Source organism: Aplidium turbinatum, chromosome 13 (assembly GCF_918807975.1).
Source record: "Aplidium turbinatum chromosome 13, kaAplTurb1.1, whole genome shotgun sequence".
Taxonomy (NCBI): domain Eukaryota; kingdom Metazoa; phylum Chordata; class Ascidiacea; order Aplousobranchia; family Polyclinidae; genus Aplidium; species Aplidium turbinatum.
This window is the reverse complement of record NC_137484.1, coordinates 23,465,023-23,490,506: the sequence shown is the minus strand read 5'-3', so window position 1 is coordinate 23,490,506 and position 25,484 is coordinate 23,465,023. Positions and strand designations below refer to the sequence as shown.

The 25,484-nt window shown below is 38.8% G+C and overlaps 1 protein-coding gene across 1 annotated transcript in view; it reads left to right on the top strand.

The window, feature by feature from the left end:
- Positions 1 to 25,171, top strand: part of LOC145781799 (uncharacterized) — a 36,370-nt gene extending 11,199 nt beyond the window's left edge. Inside the window, exons 3-8 of the mRNA XM_082593469.1 lie at positions 5,366 to 5,407; positions 6,713 to 6,760; positions 8,174 to 8,194; positions 14,640 to 14,949; positions 16,933 to 16,994; positions 20,016 to 25,171. Of these exons, the coding sequence (XP_082449595.1) occupies positions 5,366 to 5,407; positions 6,713 to 6,760; positions 8,174 to 8,194; positions 14,640 to 14,949; positions 16,933 to 16,994; positions 20,016 to 20,116 (584 nt within the window). The 3' untranslated portion in view covers positions 20,117 to 25,171. The remainder of the gene's footprint in view (positions 1 to 5,365; positions 5,408 to 6,712; positions 6,761 to 8,173; positions 8,195 to 14,639; positions 14,950 to 16,932; positions 16,995 to 20,015) is intronic.
- The last annotated feature ends 313 nt before the right edge of the window (positions 25,172 to 25,484 follow it).

Here is a 25,484-nt window from a genome sequence, read left to right as displayed (position 1 = left end):
ATATGATTGCTGGGTCTTTCGATCATCTCTCAGACGATGGATGTTGATTCTCTGTTGCTTGGATTTCTTTGGATGGCGTTTGTGAATTAAATGAATTTTATCAATTCTTAGTTTCGTGGAAACAAGCTTGTGGTCAGAGTTTAGGTCCGTGCCTGCAAAAGACCTTGCGTTTTGTAGTAGAGGGCGTGCTTTCTGTTGACAGATGACGTAGTCAATTTGGTTGTAAATAGGCTTACTTAAGTTGGGGTTGTTTGGATCTTTGATAAATCCCGTCCAGGTAGTGCGGTGTCTGCTTGGGTGTTGAAAGGCAGTGTTGCTAGCAAAGTAACCATTGGCAGAAAGGAAATCCATGAGTGCATTACCGTTCAGATTGCGTTGGCCAGTGCCGTAACTGCCCAGGCATGCGTTTAGGCCCGTGTCAATGTCATCTTGGGTAAGCTTTCCGAGTTTGGAGTTCATGTCGCCACATATAAAAGTAAGCCAGTTAGCGGGGGTGGAGCTAGCAGTGTGAAGTTCTGCATAGAAATTTTCAAGATTTTCTGGTGTTTCTGCTGCTCTTTCAGAGGTTGGTCCATAGGCGTTGATCAGTCGCATTTTTGTTAGACTACCATTTCGAGTTGGAATAGCGAGGTCCATAGTTGCAATTCTATCGCTAACGTACTTATAGTTCACAACGTGTTTGATCAGTCTTTGGCCAATAATAAATCCCAAGCCATAATGAACTGATTTGTTTTGTTGCAGCAGGACAAGTTTGTGCCCTGTTTGTAGGTTGACTTCTTGGTGGTCCTTGATTTTGGTTTCTTGAATGCATAAGAGGTCAATATTGTAGCTTTGGCAGTCTTTGCCCAGAGTTTGCTTTTTGGTTTCAGCATTAAGGCCTCGTACATTCCATGTGCCGATGGTGATTTCCCATGGTATAGTGTTGGGCCTTGAAGGTGCTTGTTGAAAGTTAGACATCTTTCCGAGGTTGGGCCGAGGGTTTATCCTTTTACCACCCACTCGGTGTTTATGCGGCTGTCAGCCCGCAAGCCTAGACGATGATTAGCTTCCTGAAAAATCAGTACTGACAGGGTGAACCGCGAGAAGGTTATCGTGCTATATAAAATGTCCAAAATATCATAATTTTTTTAGGTGAATATTGTCAACATTCCCTAGGGGTTGAAAAAATGTAGATATAGACCAGGGGTCACCAGCCTACGGCCCGCGGGCCGGAATCGGCCCGCTACGTGCTGTGGAAATAATTTGTACATTTTTCCACCAGGCAGCCTACATGTTGGTGTTCTGTTTTGATCATTAGGCCACCACAAATGAGGACAGCCTAGGCCAAATTTGGAAACATGTAATGTTTTTTCAAGAGCACGATGCCCTGTAGTCAGTGTTGTACGTTGACGCTGAGGCTAGCGCCGTTATTTTTTTTTAAATTGACGGAAATGATAGCGCCGTCAACTATTTTGCCGATTTTAAGCGTCAAGCGCTATGCGTCATTTTTTTTGTTATGTCGTTTCACAATGTATTTAGACCAGCGCGACTTATCCGAATTACTCGCTTCCGCGTTGATTGCAATGACTACCTGGAATACAAGCGGAAGAAGTTCGCCAAATGGTGATCGCTCATATCGTGAGTAGTATCGAGAACGAGGGATCAGAGAGAGAAAGCGAAAAATCAATGAATGTCATCGCGGAGGTTGAAGATACTTTATTTCAAGAGCTCTACGCCCCTGAAAAGAGCAATGTTGGTGCAGTGGACCTTGTTAAAAGATTTATATATGCTAAACCATCGCAGCACGCTTGGAACAGTGATACCTTTCCAAGTGAACGTTTTCAAGGCTTGTTTTTGAAATACAACACACCAATATCATCCAGCGCTGCTGTGGAACACATGTTTTCACATGGAAAGGACATTATGCGTCCCAAACTCAGCAGATTGTCAGACAAACGTTTTGAAATGCTTGTGTTTCTACAAGGAAATAACTAATAGGCTAAGCAGCTAATTACAATACAGTCTCAAAACATAAAACCTGCTCTTTATTCATAGCTATTGTTAGCCTTAAGTTGGTTGAAATACTTCCGTTTTGTGAGACCCTGGCTAAAATAGTGCTGACGCCGTCAATTTCTTTAGGAGCTGACGCAGTAGGGTAGTTCGGTGCAAAACAAGTCGTCGGGTAAAACCGGTCAGTTTGATTTTAATCAAGCATAACTTTTTTTTTGGAAATAGTACACTCAAAAAAATGCTTTAGCGCTCTTAGTGGTTCTTTTGTGATGCGACAACAGCAACTGCTGTGCAGTTTTTGCTTGCTATCTTTGTCTAGGCTGCGAAACGTAAGTTGGTGTAAAATTTTACCTTCATATTTTGGACTAACTTTTTTTTTGTGGTTTAGACTAAACAGAGCATTACACTATGAAAATTGTTAATTAAACCAAGACTTTCTAGTTGAAACGAAATTACAATTATTGTAATTTGTCTCTAAACAACTCATCTTGTAGTTCTTCCTTGGAAATTAGTTTTATAGGGTATTTATTTTTGTTCAGTCATGGCTATTTTGGTTGGGGCAACACAAGTCAGTCATGAAGTGCTATGCCAAACTTTTAGTGAAAATGCTAAATTTTTTAACCAAACTGTCATGTAGGCTTAGGCTACCTGGTTCATAGGGTATTAGCTGCCTATTACATCAAAAATCAGCTTATCCTAGTGTGAGCGAAGCATTTAGTTTGGGAGGGGTCTACCAAGGGGGCACAATTTTTTTTGATTTTTGGCCATGTTTGAGGCCCTATCACTGCTAAACCAAATTAGGTAACAACCCAAATTTTTACAGGTGATAGTACTTCTGCCAAATATTGAAAAAACAACATCGTTCACATTGTCACTCTAAAAGGTCAAAGGTCATAGACATCCAAAGATGGCCATTTCCAGCTCTCGGCTAAGATTTTTCAAAATTTTAAAACCTCGCCAAGACCCCATTTGTGATTGATTTGGGCTGAAATTTGGTAGAAATGTTGTTTATAAGATTCTCTATGCACTGAGAAAATATCAATACAAAATATTAAAGGATTTGGAAGTTATTTAATGTGAAACGTGGGTCGAAATGAAAAAAAGCAAAAAGGTGGGGTCTTTTTAATATCTTGGTTACCCCTGACCCCAGTGAAAATTTGCACTGAAATGTTGTCCACTTATTTACTAAGATATGATAAGTTTACCACGCAAAATTCATTTATGGTTCTCAATGTTTTCTTATAGAAAGTGTGCGTCAAAGTTTGGATAAAAACGCAAAAAATCACAAATGAAAGATTTAAAAAAATGTAACAATATTGAACTATAGCCTACTAGAAAATGTTTGAAGTGTATTTTTGATTGTGTTTCTATCAATTGTTCACAAAAGCAATTCTTCTAACATTTGGCAACTGTAATGTACCATGTACACCTCATTGTTAGTGAACAAAATGGCAAACTTGTCATAATCTTCCTTGCTCAGTTTGTTTTGTCGTCCAGAAGAACCATGGATATTCCGCACAGCAATTGAACAAATAATGTCATAAAATGGAATCCAGCATGTTTTCTGATGTCTGTTCTGAACGAATGTGCTGCAGTGGTGTACTTTGTATGTGAAACTGCACTTTGTATGTGTAAATATACTCTTTCTCTCATCAAAAAACACTGACCTGTTTTACCCTTACTTAGGGGCAAAACCAGTCATTTGACTCGGTCGTAAAAATGATGTTTTATCAACATAACTTAAAAATAAATTTCACTTTTTTTTGCTATCTTGTTTAAGGAAGCTTTAGTATAACTGTTTAACACTAAAAATTGAAACATTTTTAACTTTATGTGAAGATATACACAATAATACCAAAATGTGACTAGTCTTGCCCCGCACTACCCTACTTTATGCCGTAAAGTTTTTAAGCAATTCGCGCTGACGCCGTCAATTCACTTCATTGACGCGTACAACACTGCCTGTAGTGTATCACAGCAGGGGATAACTTTTCCAGCAACCTTTCGATTTTCATCACAACTTTGCTATTCCACCGCCGACTTTGTTATTTATGCTTAATTCAAGTCAATGGAGATTCTAAATAGTTGTATATCTTTTCGCAACTTGCATCCGGCCCTCAGAGAAAAAAGTTTGGTGACCCCTGAATTATAGACGATTGGCTATATCATAGATGAACTAGCCATACTTCCCAGCTTTAACGCCTTGTCCATGCATCTTGTTTGGTCAGCAAGAATGTCCCGATTTGCCAATCAACATGTGGTGGTATGATGAATGCCTGAACTTGACCGAACAATATGCACAGTCTCCCTTGCAAGCCCGTACATTTACGCATACTCCAATGCTGTACGGAAGTGAGACATGGTGCTAACGGGAAAACGAATTGGCGATTTTAACACAAACTGAGAGAGTGATGGTGAGGGCAATGTGTGGCGTGAAGCTGATAGACAAAAGAAATACTGAAGAACTTATGAACTTGCCTGGGTTGAATGAAAATGTTGATAAGTTGGCGAAAGCGGTGGTATGGGCATGTTTTGAGAAGAGCGCTGGAGTTGCAAGTGAAGGATCGTAGAAAACAAGGAAGACCAAAGAAAACGTGGAAAAGGCAAGTTGAAGAGGAAAGCAGCAAGGTGGGTTCACAAGAGAGGACGCGTTAGACAAATCGATGTGGAGGCAGGGTGTGAAGGCGATTGCGGCACTTCGAGGTGAATCCAGCCACCCTCGGTAACGGGAACATCACCGGATTTAAACTGGACTACTACTACTTTTCAGGTTTGATCTGCAATGGCTGACCTGTTAGTGTAGGAAACATTTTCGTCGTGTGATTGAATCACTAAGTGCTAAAAAGAAAGATCTTCTCATGACCTTTGCGCTGCGATGTTGAGCAAAGATTGAGATACACGGCAAGTGCCCTCTCAATTTGCACACACATATCGAATTTTTGCATAAAAAGGTTGTGGTCAGAGCCAGAATACGAGCGCAGTGGAAAACAATTGGCGAGTATCATTTCCGTTCTATAATTCGAGTCAGGTTAAAATTTGTTTTAAGGAATCCGTTGCTCTCAAATGGACATCCCGACTACATTGTTGATTTTTTTAATTGTTTTTTTTTTGCGTGTTTGAGGTTCTGCCTTAGATTTTACAATCAGATGCTAAATCGGTATAGGAACGCGAGTGCAGAATGATTGGTAAAATGATTTTGTTATATGTAAATCAAAAGAAAAATTCCTCCAGACCCCTTTGACTGCGAACGTTTTTTATGTAGTACAGCCTAAACTGAATAAAACGTTGGTCATGTGCTTCGTGTGTATGTCATTGATTAATGACGTCTTACAATATCGAGATTCGTTACTGTATATAAATTTTTATTTCTCTTTAGCCGCCACAACACCAGCTCCAACTGAATCCACTCCAGCTCCAGGTGAGATTCACGAATATCAAAATCAATTTCTATGAATAGCAATTAAAGACTGTTCCATTATCTCCATTGCCACTTACGCTGTGCTGGATCGGCTTGTCGGGTCACAGGCGGCAGTTTTTTTATCGCTGAGACTTTTCAGTCATTTGTGTGAAATTACTTTTGAAAAAATCGGGTATTTTTTATTTAATTCGGTCATTTTTTATGATAAACATATTTCCTTTCTGTGTTACTTTTGTATTTGCATTTATCGCATCCAATATGACATTGGATCAACGTTTAAACACGAAGTCTACGTATTTCCTATTAACAAAAATTGCTTTCTTTATCATATAATCGCTAAAATAGATTTACGAGCGTATATATTTTTTCAGACATTTAGACCAAATTTAGCCTACTTTAACTTTATAGGACATTTTGCTGAAAATTTGGTCAATAACAGAAAAAAAAACTTGCCTTGCATAATGATTTCGCTAGAACTTTTCATTATCTTTTGTTAGTAGTTCTTCCTTTGAGTGTTTGTAGGATGAGAAAGAGAACGCTCTCCGTGGGCTAGCCTATCCTTTCCCCACGAGTGTATAACGTTCTCCCCTGCAGAGGGCAGACCCAGGCCTGTCCGGAGCCGAACCGCATAACCCCCATCACAAAAGTGCGGTTTGTGCTCGTCTCTCTGGTCGAACCTGACTTTCTAAATTTTCGAGACACAGTCTCATCAATCAGCATTTCCACCACCAATTCTCTTCTCACAGGCACCACGACTCCCTGACCCCGAGTACTTACCTGTTGGACCAAACGCTCCCTGGCGCAAGTCGCCCGTTCGCTTACGCCGCGACCCGCATGTGCGGGGCGTGATAGCCTGGTCTTCGCAATCGGGTTCTTTTTTGCGTCAGTGATTACTCACGTTCATTGCTAGTGATGTAAAGAAAAGTTCAAGCGAGTGACGCGATACTGATGCAGCCAGTTTCGTTGGCGAAACGCTACACTCGACTGCTGAGAAACAAATGTAGTTTACCAGAAAGTGATAAGGCAACTCAATTGGACCACCAACTCCATAACGAAAGACCTATCCTTGTACAAGTTGTAAAGAATAAAAAATATTCCTCTTTCAAAGTTACTTTTTTCATTAAAAGGCACTCCAAAGACTTAAGTTTTAACCAAAGTAACTTTACATTTAATGACAGTGACCGGTTAGTGTGACGAAATAATTCCTTTGAGAAATAAAGTTTTTCAAAGAATGATGCTTTGCTTTTTGTAATTTTTTATAACTCGGTGTTTTTATAATATGTATAAACGTGACATTGTTCATAGTTGAAGTGGAAGAGCCAGAAATAGACATTGAAGGAAGTTTTGAAACTGGTAAGCATTTTTGTTTACATGTATAAATAACTAAACTACAGTAGGGTTCTCTTGTATTGAGTTTTAGCAGTATTGACAGTTTGCCAATACCCAGACAGAAAAAAGCGTCACTTTTACTGTCTTGGCATCGACTCGTTTTGATCCGCCCCCGCAAAAATCTTATCTTTTACGTACTTTCAAGTTCGCTAATATCGACTTAGTGTTTATCATCAGTTCGCTTAAATCGACACTTTCTTTGAAGTGACTGTTATACTTCTTTTTTTCATTTCGGGTCGTAATCCCACTTGCAATTTGATGACATCTCATCACACTAAAGACGGTCGTTCGAAATTGAAGGAAAGAATTTGCGAAAATAGATTGCGTCTGCTCTGGAAATAAAAATACTGTTGCGTTTCAAGATCATTGATCTATAAAAAGTCAAAACTAGCTCTACATTAAGTTGCGTTGTACAACTGGACGTTGTTACCGCTGTAGCCCGTTTAAGGTGGATCTATGCAAAAAATGTTTTTGTTTTGCTACCATCATTTTTGGAAACCTTGAAGCAGCTAATTTTGCAAAGGTTTGAAACTTATAGTGCGGTAACGCCTTACTGCTTCAAGCCAGTACCTTTTGCATGCATATTAAGCATAAATAGGCTACAACTGCGCTACCATTTGTTTTTACGATCTATTTTGCGTTGGCCTTTTCCGAAATGTAGGCGAAAACATAAAATTAAGCTGCAGTGCTGGTTAAAGCACTCATTTAATTTTTACCAGGCCCTTACATTGACCTAAAACTGGAAGTTAGAACAAAATACATTGAATCGTATGCGACATATATCGACACGAATTCTTCATCTTTTTGAGGTGTCGGTGTAGGCGAATGCTACTGTAGAAAATTTGTTGTCATGTGCAATTGTACAAGCTGTAGTTGACGTGCCGACCGGCCTTCAATAAAACACAAATGTTTGGTGCATGCAAATACAACTCGATAACTCAGTTGGTTATCGCGTGACTTCGTGAACGAAGAAGCTTCAAGATCAAGCGGCGCTGATTCCACTCCCGGGGTGTGTGCTTTTGAGCAACGCATTCTAAGGAACTGCTTTCCATTCAGCGGCACCTAATTCACTCTGTCAATCTCAGTAACCGGCCTTACGTCAAAAGCCTCTACAATCATGCAAAGCTACTAGGAATAACCCATCAAGGCTTTGTCAGTCCTAGGATAAAGATTCAAAACCAACAACTCGTTCAGTCATCGTAACGCTGTCTCCGTGAGAGACCTGAGCGTAGTTTGTTGCAATTAGGTGTTCTCAGCTAAGGATTATGGTGGTAGTCAATGAATTTGCTTTTCTGGTTTAAATTTCGTGTTTTTTTTGCTTTCGTAAGCTTTGTTTTGCCTCAACAGTTCCTCAATGCAGCTTGTAATGTTTTACAGATGCAATGGAGATCGAACAAGGTAATGTGGTTTAGTTGATTTATAGTTTACAACGAATAGTGTGGTCGGTTGAGCTCTTATGTACAGTAATATGTTGTCACGCTTAGTCGTATTAGTAGTTTCTTTTTTCCTAGACAACAAAATGCGTTATTATTTAATTGATTCAACGTCTGTAGACGTAATGTAAAAAATGACGAATTTCGTTGTCTGGATTCAGTCATAAATCAGCTGATTAAAGATAAGCAATATCACTTTTAAAGAGCATAATTGAGAAACTGAAGTTGAATTTGAGCATAATTGAAAAATTGTGGAAACAACAGTACGTCACGTTCGCAGTATTAACATTAATAAAGTTTGTAAATGTTTCCTTTTTTGTTTGGATCCTGCTTTTTTGTTCTTGCTTTTTTAAGTTCACTTTTATTTCTATCTGTGTTTGGTTAAAATTATCTGCCAATCACGTATTTTGCTCCTAAAAAGTAGTAGCCTACAATAATTATGGCTAACCGTAAAAGAATCACTTCAGCTGTGTGAGGCCTACTACAGCTTAGTTAACCAAGAACAGCTTTGGGGGGTTTTTATGTTGTTCTCGTAAACAAAACCAGGTTTAGACCACACGGGTGCCACGAGACGCAAAGTGGTAACCGCACAGGTTCAAACATTGTTCAATGCCGGGTTTGAACTGAGCATCACGCTTTAGCTTACGTAGCTAAATAACTTTCTGTTAACTACAATGTCATAAAGTTCACACCGCACAAGTGTCACTTGCAATCAATATGCATAGTCTCGCGGCAGGCTACATTTTTGTCCTAGAATAAGTGAACTATTTCATGTGGATTCTGTCATGATGTTTCGACGATTACTGCTCTACTCTATAGTAACCTATAAGTAAGTTACGTTCTTTTATTGCGAAAACTTACTATATTAGAAGACTCTCGTTACGTGCGAATCTCGAAACTTCTCTGACTTGTTGACCAGAAGAATGAGTTTTCGTGATGTAATATTACCTTAGTTTCTGAAAACTTGTAGTCCAAGCAAACCTGTTCTAAATAGCCGCGTGATTTGAGCATGATTAATAGAGTTGGGTATTATGGTGATTAGAAGTTTGTTTGTTTGTTTGGTTTATTTTTATCCTGCATTGCGGGAAAGCGGACTTGAGAGCTATGCATCGGTGTACGCAGGGCCGGATTAAGGGTTTATGAGGCCCTGGGCTGAGCTGAAAGTGGGGCCCCTTATCAAGTGACATTTTTTGCTAAAAATTAATGGTGGAGTGGAGCTACGACACGGGCCCAGTTGCATGTATCTGTGGCACCGAGCCCCAAACAGCGGACCAGGGGCGGATCTAGGTATTAACGTTAGGGGGGGCGATGTCATTGACATTCAGGCAAGTGATCAGCCCGGCACAAACAACGACGGGAGGTCTCCTACAGAAAATTTAGGTTGAATTTGGTGTGTTCTTTTCTGAGAGCATTCGAACACAAATTATGAGAAATTCTATAACTTAAAAAACCCTCAACAATGCTGTTGTTTAACAAAGGGAGGGATGAAGAGCTGATGTGCCCTTGCCATGTCAAGTTGAAGCCTGAACAACCTAGCCGCATTTATAGTTGAGACTGAAGGCTTCACTCTTGATTGTTTCACGGCAATTTAAAAGTTGACCTCGGAAAGATAATAACAGGTAATTCTGTCTTCCCAATATTGATACAGACATTGAGGTTGTTATAGACTACTGTATAACTTCGAGGTTTTATTCCTCTGACAAGTTTTGAATTGTTACAAAGAGCAACGAGGAAAGGTTATACATACATTCAACATAATGAGCAAGAAAAGTGGGGGCCAGATCAAAACACTGGGTTATGCTCCACCAACCCTGTAGAATCGCCACCATGGGCTAGGGATCGATTGTAAAATTTTATTTTGAACCAGCGAAACACTACAAGTTGTACATTAAAACTATAGAATGGCAGTTAAACATAGTTAAATGACGACCAAAAGATATAGTCCTCCTTAAAACGTGTCATGCACGGTCGCTGCACCAGACAAAAAAAGAAACTAACAATAACAGAAACAACTATTTCTATGGACTTCACAAATAAAACTAAAGTAAAAAAGCTACTTTGCCGGTATACGGGGAATACTAACAGGTGTCGTACCTTTGATTACAACACAAAGTCAAGTTTGCGGTTTCTACTGTTGGCTAATCGATTTATCACGGAGTCGACGTGTCAATTAAAATATCCCGATGCTGTGGTATAGTAAGGCCAATCCATTCAGTCTTTTCTCGACGATGTTGTTCCTCAGCCAGGTTTTTAAAGACCGAAGAGATGAAGCTACGCTGACTGGTAAGATTAATAGTATTGTTAGAAGAGAGTGTACGATTGTGTACGCATCTTCATCACACTGTTGTAAAGCTTTTTCCGCAGTCATCGGTAAGACTGCAGCAGTCGCCGAAACAGTTATATTTGCCCACTTCTCTTTCCATAGTTGGATCTCTTAAAGCTGATTCCACACTATATATATGACGTAACAAGCCGTTGTAGGCATTGCAAATGACTTTTGTCAATGCTATCCAATCGGGTCGATACTTGAGCAATTTTGTGGTAGCAATGATGTTAGGTGACAAGATGCAAAAGTCTCATTGAAAAAAATTGAGCTTTGCTGTTCCTAGATGCAATTTCAAGGTATAATTCCAATGTTTTTTTTCCACGTCTGACCGCCAAAGTTGCTAATAACCTGCTGTCAACCAACTTATCTAGGCTAAGGGATTTATCGCTATGCTCTACAGCAGGGTTACTCAACTAATCTTAACAAAGGTCCAGTTTGACAAGTGGAATATTTTTAGCGGTCCGGTGAATAAGTTATTTCACACGCAACTACGAAAGTAAAACTATCTGTACCAAACCAAAATGTAGCCTAACTCGAATTAGATTTCTGAAAAGGTGTTGGAGAGTCTGGGAAGCGAAGCTCCCCAGCAACTAGGATAATTTCTTCCTCTCAGTAGAAATTTGTTTGAAGAAGCCCTGAAACGTGGCAATGAAGTTATTCTTCCGAAAGCTCAAGGTCCACCATTAACACCCAGAAGGTCCGGATTCGGACCGCAGTCCGCCAGTTGAGTAGCCCTGCTCTACAGTGCCGGCAGAAAGTTTCGAAACTTTTTAAATTTTAGTAATTTCGTTCGGTAATTAGACTCTGCGACGAAATAATAGCCTTAGGCCTATACTATGTTGTTATTATAGCCTACCCTAATCTTTGAACATGGCGAAGACTTATTCAGCATTGCTTTCGGTTTTCCAAATCGTATACATAAAAATGAAAAATAAAGCTACTTTCTTAGGTTTTAGGAAGGGGCGATCGCCCCAATCGCCCCCTTCTGGATCTGCCCCTGCAGCGGACCAGTAGCGTAGCCAGAAAAAAATTTTCGGAGGGGGCCAAATATTTGATGAATTGAAGAGAACAACAAAGTGTTTGATTTGAAGCCATCTCCACTTGATGTGCAGTGGCGTATCCTGGTGGGTTGAAGCAATAAAAGTGGTAGGGAGGGTTAGAGCGTGCCGAAGGCACGCGTATTCTAGGGGAGTCCGGGGGCATGCTCCCCCGGAAATTTTTTGAAAAGTTACACTCAAATAATGGATTATAGCGCTTTCTGAAAACACTTTTAGGGTAATATTTGTATGAAATTTATTAGCAGATAAACAGCTATTAACTTATTAAAGATAGCTCTTACACACGAACGGGCAAAAACTGCGGCTAAATTAAAGAACACTAAAAACTCAGCTACACAAAAACTCAATAACTACACAAAAACCCAACAGAGTAAGCCATTCTGAAATTGCTTCCACAAATTAGTTCAAAGAAACATAAATCGCGTAAATTTTGCGCGATTTACGATTTGCAAAATTTATTGGTGTCTTTCTGTGTGTTTAAAACAAGTCCTTGGGGGTGTTAATAGCCAGATGTCTTGGAAAACGATATAAATTTCTACAAACTTTATTATATTTTTAACAAAGGGCTCAACTTCGGAATCCAAACTTGGAAAATTTGGGGGGCATGGTCCCTTTCGCCCCCCCCCCCCCTGGCTACGCCTATGCAGCGGATCACCTTCTTGTTTGCCCTCGGCTTGCCACCCGTTGCAGTAGGTGGGACCTGTCAGTGTATAACTCCGTTGCGGAAGAATGTGTCAATCTGTGGTGTATCAACGAACTTTAGAAGACTCGATAGAAGAAGAACTGCATCATATCTAACTGACCATCTTGTATCAGATAATGTCTTCAAAACAGGCAAACCAACTAGGAATTTTCGATGGACTTGCCAACGATGAGTAGACGAGACGAGCCATGAATAAAGGCTTTGCGACAATTCAAAAAGCTCAGCGGCAGAACGGCATGTTTCTACAGGACATTTATGCTACCGATTAAATTAAGTGAATGTGCTGTGCAAGGGACATAATAAGCTACACTACATCTCTCGTGCAGAAGAGCTTGAACACCGTTATACTTGCCACTCATACTGGCAGCATTATCATAACTTTGACCCGTAATTCGTACCATTTTCGGATATGAAAGTATCAAATAAATAATACGTTTTTTGTTAAAAAAACGAAGAAAAATTGAATAACTGGGGTTGGGCAGGGGTGCTGCAACACCGCAGCACATATGGGTGAGCCGCCCTTGCTTGTTTGAGATACGAATTAAAGCAGTAATCTCCAGCTGTGCAACTAAAAAAATTAGTAGATTTTTTTCTTTGAGGTAGGGGCCCCCAAAAGTGGGGGCCCTGGGCTTCAGCCCAGTCCGCCCCCCCCCCCCTTAATCCGGCACTGGGTGTACGCCTTCCGACGTACACCTGACCCACGCTGCAGCCGACGGCAATGTCTGTTTCCGGTTGTCTACTCTACTTTGACTTAAATTTGGTACTACCCATTGCTCGAAATCGATCACTGGTTAGAGGCAATTATCGTAAAGTTTCTTGCCCAGAGAAACAACAGCAAGTGCGGGTGGCTGGAGTCGAACATGCAGGTTCGACTGCGAGCCCAACGCGCTAACCACTCGGCCACTGCTACCGACAATTGTGACAGTTGTAACGAAAGTATGTCGAAGACGATTGTAGGGTTCATACCGATATTAAGTAGATTGTAAAAGTAGAAGTTATTACCCATTTTAAAGTAGTTGTTGCTTGTAGTAGTGTTTATTTATTTTGAAATCGACGAAGACGTTGTTCACAATTTGATTTCTTTACGTGGTGCTGAAAGTGGTGAACCATCAAGGATTTCATCTATCATCTCACATGTAAAACTATTCGACCATTTAATTGACTGTTTAACGTTTGATATCCCAAACGTTATTAATCTTTCCAAAGTCTCTTTCCGTGCAAGAAATAGAAAAAATTGGGACATTATTCACAATTATACCACATTCACTGATGTGGTTTGCTTGCTGGCATTTCCTGCCAGAAAATGCAACCAAATAGTAGTAAAGCGCAAGTTAAACCATCTTTGAAATTGAATCACAATTATAGGCAATTAGACTTACAAAGCCGAGTAACGTAATCAGATTTAAGACATTTACGTTTATTTCTAACGTTGAAACGAATACCATATCGAACGTTTTCCACATCATATGATGTCCTCTTCAGAAATAACAGTAATTTTATCTAGGCCTACATCTGAACAAAACACAATAGATGATATTTAACCTTCAATGTGGTATTTGTTTCAATGTAGTTTTGTTTTCTGTAAATGTTAAAAATAAACGTAAATGTTAAATCGGATTACGTTACTTGCTTCGTATACCTGTGGTAAAAGACAAACTCTCTACTAAAGCTCCATAAATCACAATTGTTATTTAAAATGACCTGGCGGTCAGTTGACTTGAACCAGTTAAGAAACATTGGAATGAAGTTAATTTTTTGAGTTATTAGGCTTAAGAGTATTCTAAAAAAATGGTTGTTGTAATATAAAAAAAAGATTGTTGACATGGTACAATGTATATATAGTTGTATACTAACTTGCTGACAATTTGTGTGCTTATATAATGACAATGTGTTTAAGGTTATTACAAGTCTACTTTCATAGTAGGCCTAATATTTTCAGCAGAGCAGCTGCGTAGCGACAGTCACTTACAATCAGAGCTGTACACTTTGATTTGGATGATGTTCCCTGAGGAAAATCTTGATTGCCTTGTATTGAAAAAAAAACTATTTCTGTCTATTATCTTTATATATATAAGTGTTTGTTTTGATATATGTATAATTTCCTATCAATTTATTTTCCTGTTTTGTTTTATTAGTAGCAAGCTGACTATATTTTTGTGTTGCTTGTTATGAAAGTAGTTGTTCTTTATTAGAAAGGTCTGTCACAGAATTATTAGAGAGATGTAGTTCCCTGATGTATTTATCAACGTGTGGTTGAAAAAAACCAGAATTGCATCAAGAAAATATGACGTCATTGGATGTCAACATTTGTTTTATTCTGCAGCTGAAATTGGCTCTTCTCTTATTCTCATCATCAGCATCTCTGGTGGAGGAGTTTTGTTTCTCATCTGTCTCTTACTTGGTCTATATTTACATCGTAAAAACCTAGCAAAGAAAAGGGCAATGAAGAGAAAAGCTAAGAGGAAAGCGAAACGACGTAAGAATAACCCCAACCAAATCGATGATGATGATGATGATGATGATGATTATAGTGATGATGATGATGATAGTGATGATGCAAAAGAATCTAAATTTACTGGATATAATGTAGAAAAAGCTTTTGGAAAAATGACAGCTGGACCTCATGCAAGCGTGTAAGCTCTGCCTTTTCTTACATTGTATTTTCAAGGCTACCTTAAGATACGGCCTGATTTGACACATAATGCAAATTTTAATTACTGCTACTGTCTGACTGAAATTTTCTAATATTTTTTGCTGATTTGTAATGACACGAAAGCTTTTTGTTGCCTTGGGGAAGCAAGGAAAAAGAGTAAGTCCAAAAACGTCCAATCAGTCCGTTATTGAGTGGTACAGTCTTATTGATATTTTATGATTCAAACTGTGTTTGTTTTTCAATGCTTGGTAATATAAAAACCTATTTGTCACCTGGGGAAGACAGTAAAGAAGCAGTTAAAATATAATTTTTAGAAAATTTCAAACAGGCGGTTAGGCCATCAAAAGTTGGCAAAATCTGGAAAACTCTGCAGAATGTGACAAATCAGGCCGTGCCTCTAGGTCGCCATGGTATTTTACTTGATTTTGCTTTATTTGGTTTTAAAGTTTTCCATCATAGTCCACTGCAACTTCCGTTTTTCTTATTTTAGGGGAAGTAGGGTGATATGAGGATGCTTATGCTCGCAGAAAGATTGACTTGTAGTAAAGCAACAGTTATTGCTCTTGTGATGTAACACACTATTTACAATGCACAGGAAAAAATACAAACATTAGCTCAATTACTTTGGTTGCAATAATATACTTGTGTCCCATACATTAAAAGTGCTCACACAAAGACGTCATTTTATTCACAAAAAAGGTAATACAAAGTAAGATAGTCTATGTATAATGAAATAATCTCCGTAATGTTAAAAAAGTTAGTCACTCGCAATTATAGTAAGTTGTAGGCCTATCAGTGAAATTAGATTGAAGAGCTAAGTAAAGGAAGACAGTTTATGCTCAGTGTTCGAGTGGACTTTTTATTAAGCTGGCGTTGTACTGTACATTTAGGCATCTGTAAAATCCTCAAATTGTTAGTTGCTGCAGTTTAAACAACAAAAAAGCATCGACTTAGCAGCCATAAATTCATTCGGGTGATATGGACATGCGGTTCTTGGATACTCCATATCTTGGATATCATGGATACTCCACATCAACCTAACATACATGGAAGTTAAACTTTACAATAATCTTTCACACAAACATTGCAAACACAAATAAACTAAGCCGAGTTTGTTGAGTATGAAGTACTGTACTTCAAACAGAAATTTGTCTTTACTGCGAGTACACTTTAATAAGCAGCAAAGCAAGACAATATTTGTACATTTAGAAAAGCGGTACCTAGTGAATGGAATAATTCCCCGGCAACAACACTTCAACAAATGGAAAACTTCACTCTGTCAATCTCGGTACGCGGCCCTGCGTCCAGAGCCTCTACATTTTACAAGTATGCGAAACTACCAGGAACAAACCAATCAAGGCTTTGTCAGTCCGAGGATAAAGATTCAAAACCAAACCAAAGAAGTTATCAGCTGTCCCATTTAAACAGAAAGGTTCATATCACTTGACTTTACCCTAATAATACTTGCAGCACAGTTTACATCTCGGTAAAATATTAGCCTTGCAACCTTACACACTATGATTCATAATGGAGAGCTGATTCATCACAAACTGGTCGTCATACCACTCGGCATGCGACAGCTCAGCAAGTACATTTCAGCTACTGTCCAAGTCAGCAAATGAGGTTTAAGTGGTCACGTCGGACTTGCTTGATCATCGCTTGCAAAACTGAGTTTGCTGACTTGTGATATGCCAAGTTTCAGTTTGCTCAGTTTCGTCATTTGCCAACTTTCAGCCACTTGCTGAAATGTTGCTAGCTCAGTTGTCACTTGCTCAACTGCCGTTTGCTCAGTTCACAACTGTTGACTTGTAGGAGACTCTCAAAAAATAATTGATTTCCTATGTTGGAGGGTATCTTTGTCCCAAAAATTACGCAAAATGGTCAACATGTTGAATGGTGCAGCATGATGTTTTAGGGCATTGATTCAAAGTAGTGCACTCTCACTAACTTGGTTTTGTTTCAGTGTAAGCTTGTACAATTCAGCAAAGAGCCGGGTCAATATGGCAGCCAACAGCACGAAACGACGTAAGATTTTGCTTTTTAAACTATTTTGATCAGTATCTTTTACAACGGTGTTGCTCAAACGTGGTTGTCGTTGTGACGCCTTTGGAAAAGCTTGCTGGAGTGCAGGAGTTGCGACGCACCCAGCGATAGGAAGTTTAATTTTTTTTTTTGTGTCTCCGTAGCTTTCATTTATAATGAAAATAATAATTTTAAATAATAATATAAATTTATAATGTCCGGAGGCGAAGTACGGTACATTAGAAGTGTGCTAGGTGATTGTTAGGTCATACTCAATTCTAAAGGCCTACTGCAGTTTCGTAATAAGGTGCTTGTATGCACATATCTGGGGATTTTTCTTGCATACACACTACACAGTCACAAATACAGTCAACTTGCATACCCCGCGCATACACGAAAATTGTGTCATTATCGCAGGCCCGGTCGCAAATTTTTTCCACAAATTTTCTAGATATAGCGGTAAAAAACTGCGCTTTTGATTAGCGTTCAAGCGACGCGCTGATGAACTTTGCTTATGAATGGCTTCCACTGTGCCATGGAAGCCGAATAGAAATAAGTCAAAGTAAGACGCCGATAACTGACAAGCCCTGATTCTTTGCTCCTACCATCAGAACTCTACATTACATTACAAGAATAATAATAAACCCGCCCCGTTAGTTCAGTGGTTAAACACCCGACTCAAGATCAAGCGGCGCTGGTTCGGCTCTCGGGGTGTGCGATTGCACAACTCGTTTAAGGAGTACTCTACATTCAGCGGCAACTAATGGATGGAGTAGCTCACAGAGAACAATCGTAAACTTCACTTTGTCAATCTCGGTAACTGGCCCTGGGTCAGTGGTTCAAAGCCTCTACAAGTATGCGAAACTGCCAGGAATAACCTATCAAGGGTTTTGTCAGTCCGAGGATAAAGATTCAAAATCGGATCAAAATTCATGAAAAGTGTGCATGATTGTGATTCTATGAAGTGTTCAACAACAATATAGGTAGGTTGTATTTGACCGCACTCTTATTGTCTAGAATGGTAAGAAAATAAGCTACCGGTATCAAACAGCAGAACTAGGCTTGGATGTAGGCTATGGAGTATATTTGATAAAATGTTTGCATGATAGCGTTCCCTTTAATGGTCAGTAAAAAAAAGCAAAGTTTCCCAGTTTTTTTATCTTTGTTTGTTTGTCATATCTTTATCCTGCATTGCGGGAAAGCGGACTTGAGCGCTATGCATACGGTGTACGCCTTCCAACGTACACCTGACCCACGCTGCAGCCGACGGCAATGTCTGTTTTCGGTTGTCTGCTCTACTTATGACTTAAATTTGTTACTACCCATTACTCGAAATCGATCACTGGGTAGAGGCAATTATCGTAAAGTTTCTTGCCCAGAGAAACAACAGCAAGTGCGGGTGGCTGGAGTCGAACGTGCAGGCTCGACTGCGAGCCCAACGCGCTAACCACTCGGCCACTGCTGGCCTGTGGGTATGGTTAACTTGCTTGTTAATGTATGTATTATCGACTGTGGGTATGGTTAACTTGCTTTAACCGAGAGTGATTATGGTTATCGCGCTGTAACCGGCAATGGGTGCAGTTACCGTGTGGTAACCGGTATGGCTCTGCAGCAGATACGTCGAAAAAATCACGGCAGGTTAGCGCTTAAAGTTCAATTCTGCGCTTTGCATCGCAGAATCATTAAATTGGCTTGCGACTGCATTCACAACAATGATGAGAGAGAGAGAACTTTATTTGCCAATCATTCGATCACTGGTCTACAAAAATAGAAATTTGACTGATTTAGAGTAATTTTGGGGTGCTGAATCCGAATCTAACCTCAGATTTATCCTATCACGTCAGGTTTGTGAGATATGATAACAACAAATTGTTACTTTTGTCAAAATTGGAAGATTTGGCGTTGCGTTTACCACCAACATATGCAGAGCTATAACTAAAGGTTAGTGTTAGACAGGCCAAAACAGCCTAAATAAAGTTACTGGACAAGCATTGCCATGGGAATGCTTGAATCTGTGGTTTCATGCAAAACATTGACGGGGGAAGAGGTCAGTTGTACTTTTAGCCTCTCTTTTACTTGTTATTACTGCTTTGTTAATAATGTTGCTTAGAGAACAAATTGGTATCAAAATGATAGTTTGTGGGTGTAGGCTATTTCAGCTACTTATGCAGTATGCACCACATGGCCTGGATATAGCACAATGTGTGATAAACGCAACGTCAAATTTTCCACTTTCGACAAAAGTAACAATTTGTTGTTATCATATCTCACAAACCTGACGTGATAGGATAAATCTGAGGTCAGATTGGGATTCAGCACCCCAAAAATTACTCTAAATCAGTTTTCAAAGTTCATATAGCAAAAATCATGTAGACCAGTGATAATAGTAGGCTACACAGTAAACTTGAAACATCGCAATAACATGTAATTCACTAACATAGATAAACGCATAAGTACGCTCAATGTTGAATAATTCAATCTGGTTAGGAGCAGCGAAACACTCTACGAAACACCATTTGGTCTTCTACACGTCTGAGTGGCAACATAAGTTGCTGATTACAAGACGCTCTGCTGACCAGCTCAGTGACTGAGTGGTTACCGCCTTCGGCTCTAGTGCTTGTCACATCTGAGATCAATTAGAGGTCGGGTTATTCAGAAGACTTGGCCATTGACTTCTAAATAGTAGAATCTGGACTGGAAACGCAGTGGACAACAGTAGGCCAAACAGTTGGTACAACAGTGGGCCAACAGCCAAGTAACTAACCCTGTTGGCCAACTGTTGTACCAACTGTTTGGCATACTGTTGTCCACTGCGTTTCCAGTCCAAATTCTACTATTTAGAAGTCCATGACTTGGCTCAGTTTATTTTCACTCCTGATCATCACAACAAACACAATAGGCCTACATGCCAAACAGGTGTAGAAAAGTTTGATCTTGTTGGGTTGTTTAGTTCTCTATAAGAATGTGCAAGGATTAAATTGGAGGTTTATTTACATTTCAAACAAACATATTTTGTCTTCGCAGGTGTGTCATTGTACTTCCACTCTCAGCCGACGGACAACCAAGCTAAAACTGTTGACACCAGCATTGTGAAAGGTTTAAGGGGCTACAGGGGTGGTGAATAAAAGCGAAAGGGTCAAGCGTAGAAAGTATCTCGGAAGATCTTTTATATCTGACACTGAATGCTCTTTCGTTGGCTACGTAAGTGCACGGTTGTGCAAAAGACGTTCTTCGCAAATTAATTTTAAAACTTAAAAAAAAAAAAGTTTGAAGCAAACATTGAACCAGTGGAATAATTCTGACAAGAACTTCACCATCAATCATCACTAATTTTGTAACCAGTTCCTCTTACCATTTGAAAATCACAATACTGGATAGAAAACTGATTTTATTCTCTGGATTCGCCAGCAGCTTGACAACGCTAACTTCTGTTGTCAGTTTTGCGTTTTTCGTGCAATTATTGCTCACAATTACAACAGATATTGTAGATAAAGTTCAGTATTTTTAAGTTTGTGAAATCGAAAAAGTTGTATTATTGACATGTGGCAAACATGTCAAACTGCGCTATAACTCACACATGTTTACCTGTTGTGGTCAGTGGCATTCGCATATTTTGGAGCGTGTTTAAGAGCGCCTTGTTGCATCATAATTGCTTGTAAAGTTTTGCTAATTTTGATTTTAGATTTGGTGTTTAATTCGCCAAAGAAGTGAGCTTTCAAAATATTCTAAAATAAAATTAGGCTAAAGCTGGAATACTTTTGCTGAGAAATACCGTAGTTTAAATGAAGTGGATTTCGCATCTTTGCACATTATGATGCATAATGGAGAGCTGATGCATAACGAAGTGGTCGTCAGACCACCACTGAAATGTATTGTACAACTCAGCAAGAACATTTCAGCTACTATCCAAGTCAGCAAATGAGGTGTTCACCTAACATTGGACTTGCTTGATTATCGCTTGCTAAACTAAATTTGCTGACTTGTGACATGCCAAGTTTCAGTTTGCTCAGTTTCGTCATTTGCCAACTTTCAGCCACTTGCTAAAATATTGCTAGCATAGTTGTTACTTGCTCAACTGCCGTTTGCTCAGTTCACAACTGTTGACTTGTAAGAGACTCGTTCAAGAACGGTCGACTTTGTAGTTTTGTTTTTCAAGCCCACTTTTGTTCACAATGAAGACGTTAACTTTTACGAGCAAGAATTTTGCGAGTTTCAGTATCAATTTCGTCTTTGTTCTACTGTTTATAAAGCTCCACATTTATAGGGCAAACTATGATCCTAGGCTCTGTACATTGCGGTTTTGCATCTACGTTAGCCTCTGTTGCATCAGACAATGTTCTGTTGCATCAGACAATGTTCTGTTGCATCAGACAATGTTCTGTTACATCAGACAATGTTCTGTTGCATCAGACAATGTTCTGTTGCATCAGACAATGTTCTGTTACATCAGACAATGCCTCTGTTACATCAGACAATATATCATTACAAAAGTAGGCTATGCTTTATTTAACTTTAACATGAGCAAAACAACCTTTATATGTTGTCACGAGGAAAAAAGCTAGTTTTTGTACTGGACGATGATGTCATAAACTTCACCTAAAGCTTCTAAGCTTTAATGCTTTTTCCTGAAAGCACTCCCTTTGTTATTTTACTGTAGATCTGTTACAATTGAGTTGAATCTGATAGTGCGTTTGACTTTTACTTTGTTATTAATGTTTGTTAAGTTATTTGCTATAATTGTTGTTTTTTATGTGTTTATAACTTACGTTAAACAATAAAAACTATTAAATAATATGAGATGGTCTACTGGTGCAAATTAAGCTAAACTATCACAAGATGTATACAGTGACAAGAATATGGCAAGGACGTGTTAAGAAAAGCGAGGAAACTTGTGAATGAAAATTTGAAGATTAGCAAATTATATCAGCATCTCAAGTTTAATCATTGCTGTTTGAGAGAAAGAATTCTTCCTAAAGTCTACAGTTTTCTCCACCTATTCGCACATCCCGTGGTTTTCGATTAGCGTCTAAACACAGTTTTGAATTTTTTAAATTGCGCATAACGGAATGTCACATTCAAATTAAGAAGAAAAAATCATTTTATAGTAAACTTTATGACTTTTTGAAGAGCAAGCTAAACTCAGGCCATGTCCAAGATTTACTGCACTACTCCACTAAAACGCAACATTCTTCAAACAATAAAACAAAGAAAATTCATGAAAAAAAGTTAGCTGCTTTACGACAAACACAGCTCTCAGAAAGAAATGATACATCATCGTTGACAAACCGATGGGTGAAAAATCTAAGCCAGAAAGAACTCACTAAACCTCAAATCAAAGTGTTGAAAAAAGGTCTCAATTTTGCAATTTCGCCCAAGTCAATTCCTAAATTAGATATTGTAGCGGCAACAGAAAAAGGATACAGAGGAGTAAATGACGCAGCTGGTGTTGCAATGGCCAGATCAAAGATTACTCAAATTCTGAATACGGCAAGACCCCCACCACCTAACCTTCTTCCAGAAGAAATGACAGCTTTAAAAGAACTGAAATCTGACAGCTCCATCAAAACAATGAAAACCGATAAATTATGGACAACGGTAATTATGGACAGTTCTGAGTATCATAACAAACTTTCTGAACTTTTAAATGACAATACTACATATAAAATTTTAAGACGTAGACCTAATCCTATTGCATCTATTGAAAAATCTGTAAACAAATTAGTTTGGCGATTTGCAACTCAACGAAAAATCACCATGCCAGTTTACCATCGTCTGAAGGGTAATAAGAGTGTAACTCCGAAAATCTATGGATTGCCCAAAATTCATAAAAACCACACCCCTCTTCGACCTATCGTTTCCTTTATCGTTTCGCCTACTTATAATTTATCGAAATTTTTAATTGATATTTTATCGCCATTGTTGAACCAAGGATACACCGTAAAAAATTCATCTGAGTTTGTACAATTAATCAAAAACACCTCTGTTGATTGCAATAATTGCTTTGTTTCTTTTGATGTTGTGAGCTTATTTACTTCCGTTCCTCTCAAAGAATGTTTGCAGATTATCTCTCAATTACTTTCGCAAGATAAGTCTTTACACGAACGCACTAAACTTTCTATCAATGACGTCACAGAAGCTTTGAAATTGTGTTTTGAGTCTACTGTATTTTGTTATAATAACGTTCTTTATCGTCAAATTTATGGTACGCCGATGGGTTCTTGCATTTCCCCGGTCGTGGCTAACATTTTCATGGAATACATTGAGCGCACTGCCATCACTTCATTCCATACACCACCGCAACTTTGGGTGAGATATGTAGATGACACTTTTTGCATTATAAAAAAGTCTGCGGTCAACCAATTTCATCAACATTTGAACAGCATATCTTCTTCAATTCAATTCACAACAGAACAGGAAAAAAACAACTCCATATCATTTTTAGACCTCTCAGTTATTCGTCACAATGCCACAAACACGTTGACCACTACAATTTTCAAAAAACCCACACACACTGACAGATATTTAAATTTTAATTCACACCATCCCAAACATCAAAAACTTACTGTAGCTAAAACTTTGTATGACCGCATTGACACACATGTCGCAGGTCCGCATGAACGTTCACGACAGAACAAAGCATTACACAATACTTTGCGCCTCAATGGATTTCCAAGAAAGCATGCTTGCCAACGACAACCTAAAAGTTTAGTACCCCCATCTACCCAGTAAAAGTCTTTTGTTTCTTTACCTTATGTTAAGGGAGTTTCTGAAAAAATTCGGCGTATCTTAAATGAAATTGGTGTAAAAGTCGCTTTGAAACCTTTCTTGACAATAAGTCAATTTTTGCCGTCTTTAAAAGACCCCTTGAATCAAAGCGAAATCTCGGTTTAGTGTACCAAGTTTCTTGTGATGATTGCAATTTAATTTATGTTGGCCAAACAAAACGAGATCTCAAATCTCGCATTAATGAGCACAAAAGAGCTTTCAAATATCAACGCCCTGAACATTCTGCTCCTTGCATGCATGCCATAACTTCAGATCATAAAATAACTTGGATCAATTCTAAAATTCTAAAAGTTGAAAGTGATTATAAAAAGCGAATGTTTTCTGAAAGTTGGTTCATCAATCAAAAGCTCATGTAATGAATCGCAATGATGGCATCTCTTTTCCCACTACCTACAAAAAACTATTGTAAGTGCTTATTTGACGTTTTTTTAAATTGGTTTCATGCTGATTGTAAAACTGTGCAGTAGTGCGTACAAAACTCGATTCATGACTCATGCCGTTCACTCTCCTATCTTGTTGTTATTTAAGTTTCTTGTTGATCGCAATTAAGTCCCCCCTTTTTTCCAACTTATTTCAAACTTTGCGCGCGATAAGTTTTTGTCCAGAAGTTGAATTTTCATTTTGCATGTTTAGTTGTTTTCAGCAATATGTCCTGTGTTTTGCCATGCTAGACAGGTAGTCACTACCTGGTCTAGCCCCCTGAAGAAGTCAGTCGTGTCTGATTGACGAAACGTCGGAATAAAAGCAGATTGTCACTGTGTACATCTTGTGATAGTTTAGCTTAATTTGCACCAGTAGAACATGTCATATCATTTAATTTAATGCCTGGTGAACAGCCTCATTCAATTTTCAAAAACTATTAATACAACAAAAAGTGCTCAATGCCAAGCAAAATACCAACCAGTGCGAATTTTAAACAAATTTTGAACATAACTTACGTTATGTTCACTATAACAATATAACTTTTCTACAACAATGCTTCTGATGTGTTTTACAAAGCCAAGACCTGTTGCAGTTTGTTTAAGTTTGGAGAAAGATACTTTACCTTTTTCGTTCTTGTGGTAGACTTTCCATAGAGATAATTTTGCTGCACGTACATTGATCGTTGAAAGTCGCACTTTGAGATACTGTTAAATAACCACTCATCTCCTCACAGTGACCTCCTCCGCAATACTCCACAATATCCCACTCGCGATTGGATGTCCACACCTCCTACACTGAATAAACTCAATAAGGCTATCAAACACATGAAGAAAAACAAAGCTCCGGGACCAGACAACATTGCGTTAGAGTTTCTTTACGAAGGACCTCGGGTAAAGTGTTGTGTCGGGCTTCACACGTTTGGGAGAACGTACATTACATAAAGGACCACCTAATGCAGCTGATTTTTATGATATGGGTAGCAAAAACACTCCCAAGCGACTTTAGAAATGCGAATATAGTTACAGTGTTTAATAAAAGAAAGAAAATTGTAACAACTACCGTGGTATCTCACTCCACAGCATCACCAACAAGATCGATGATCGCATTCTTCTTGATCGTCTTCACTGTCGATCACACTAGCTGAGGATGTAGGCCTACTCCCAGAGTCTCAATTTCGCTTGAGACCTACTCGCGACACTGCAGATATGATCTTTTGTGCTCGACGTTCCTTATTTTTAGAAAACCTGTTTTCAGACAATGGAGTTTATATAGCACAAAAGTTTT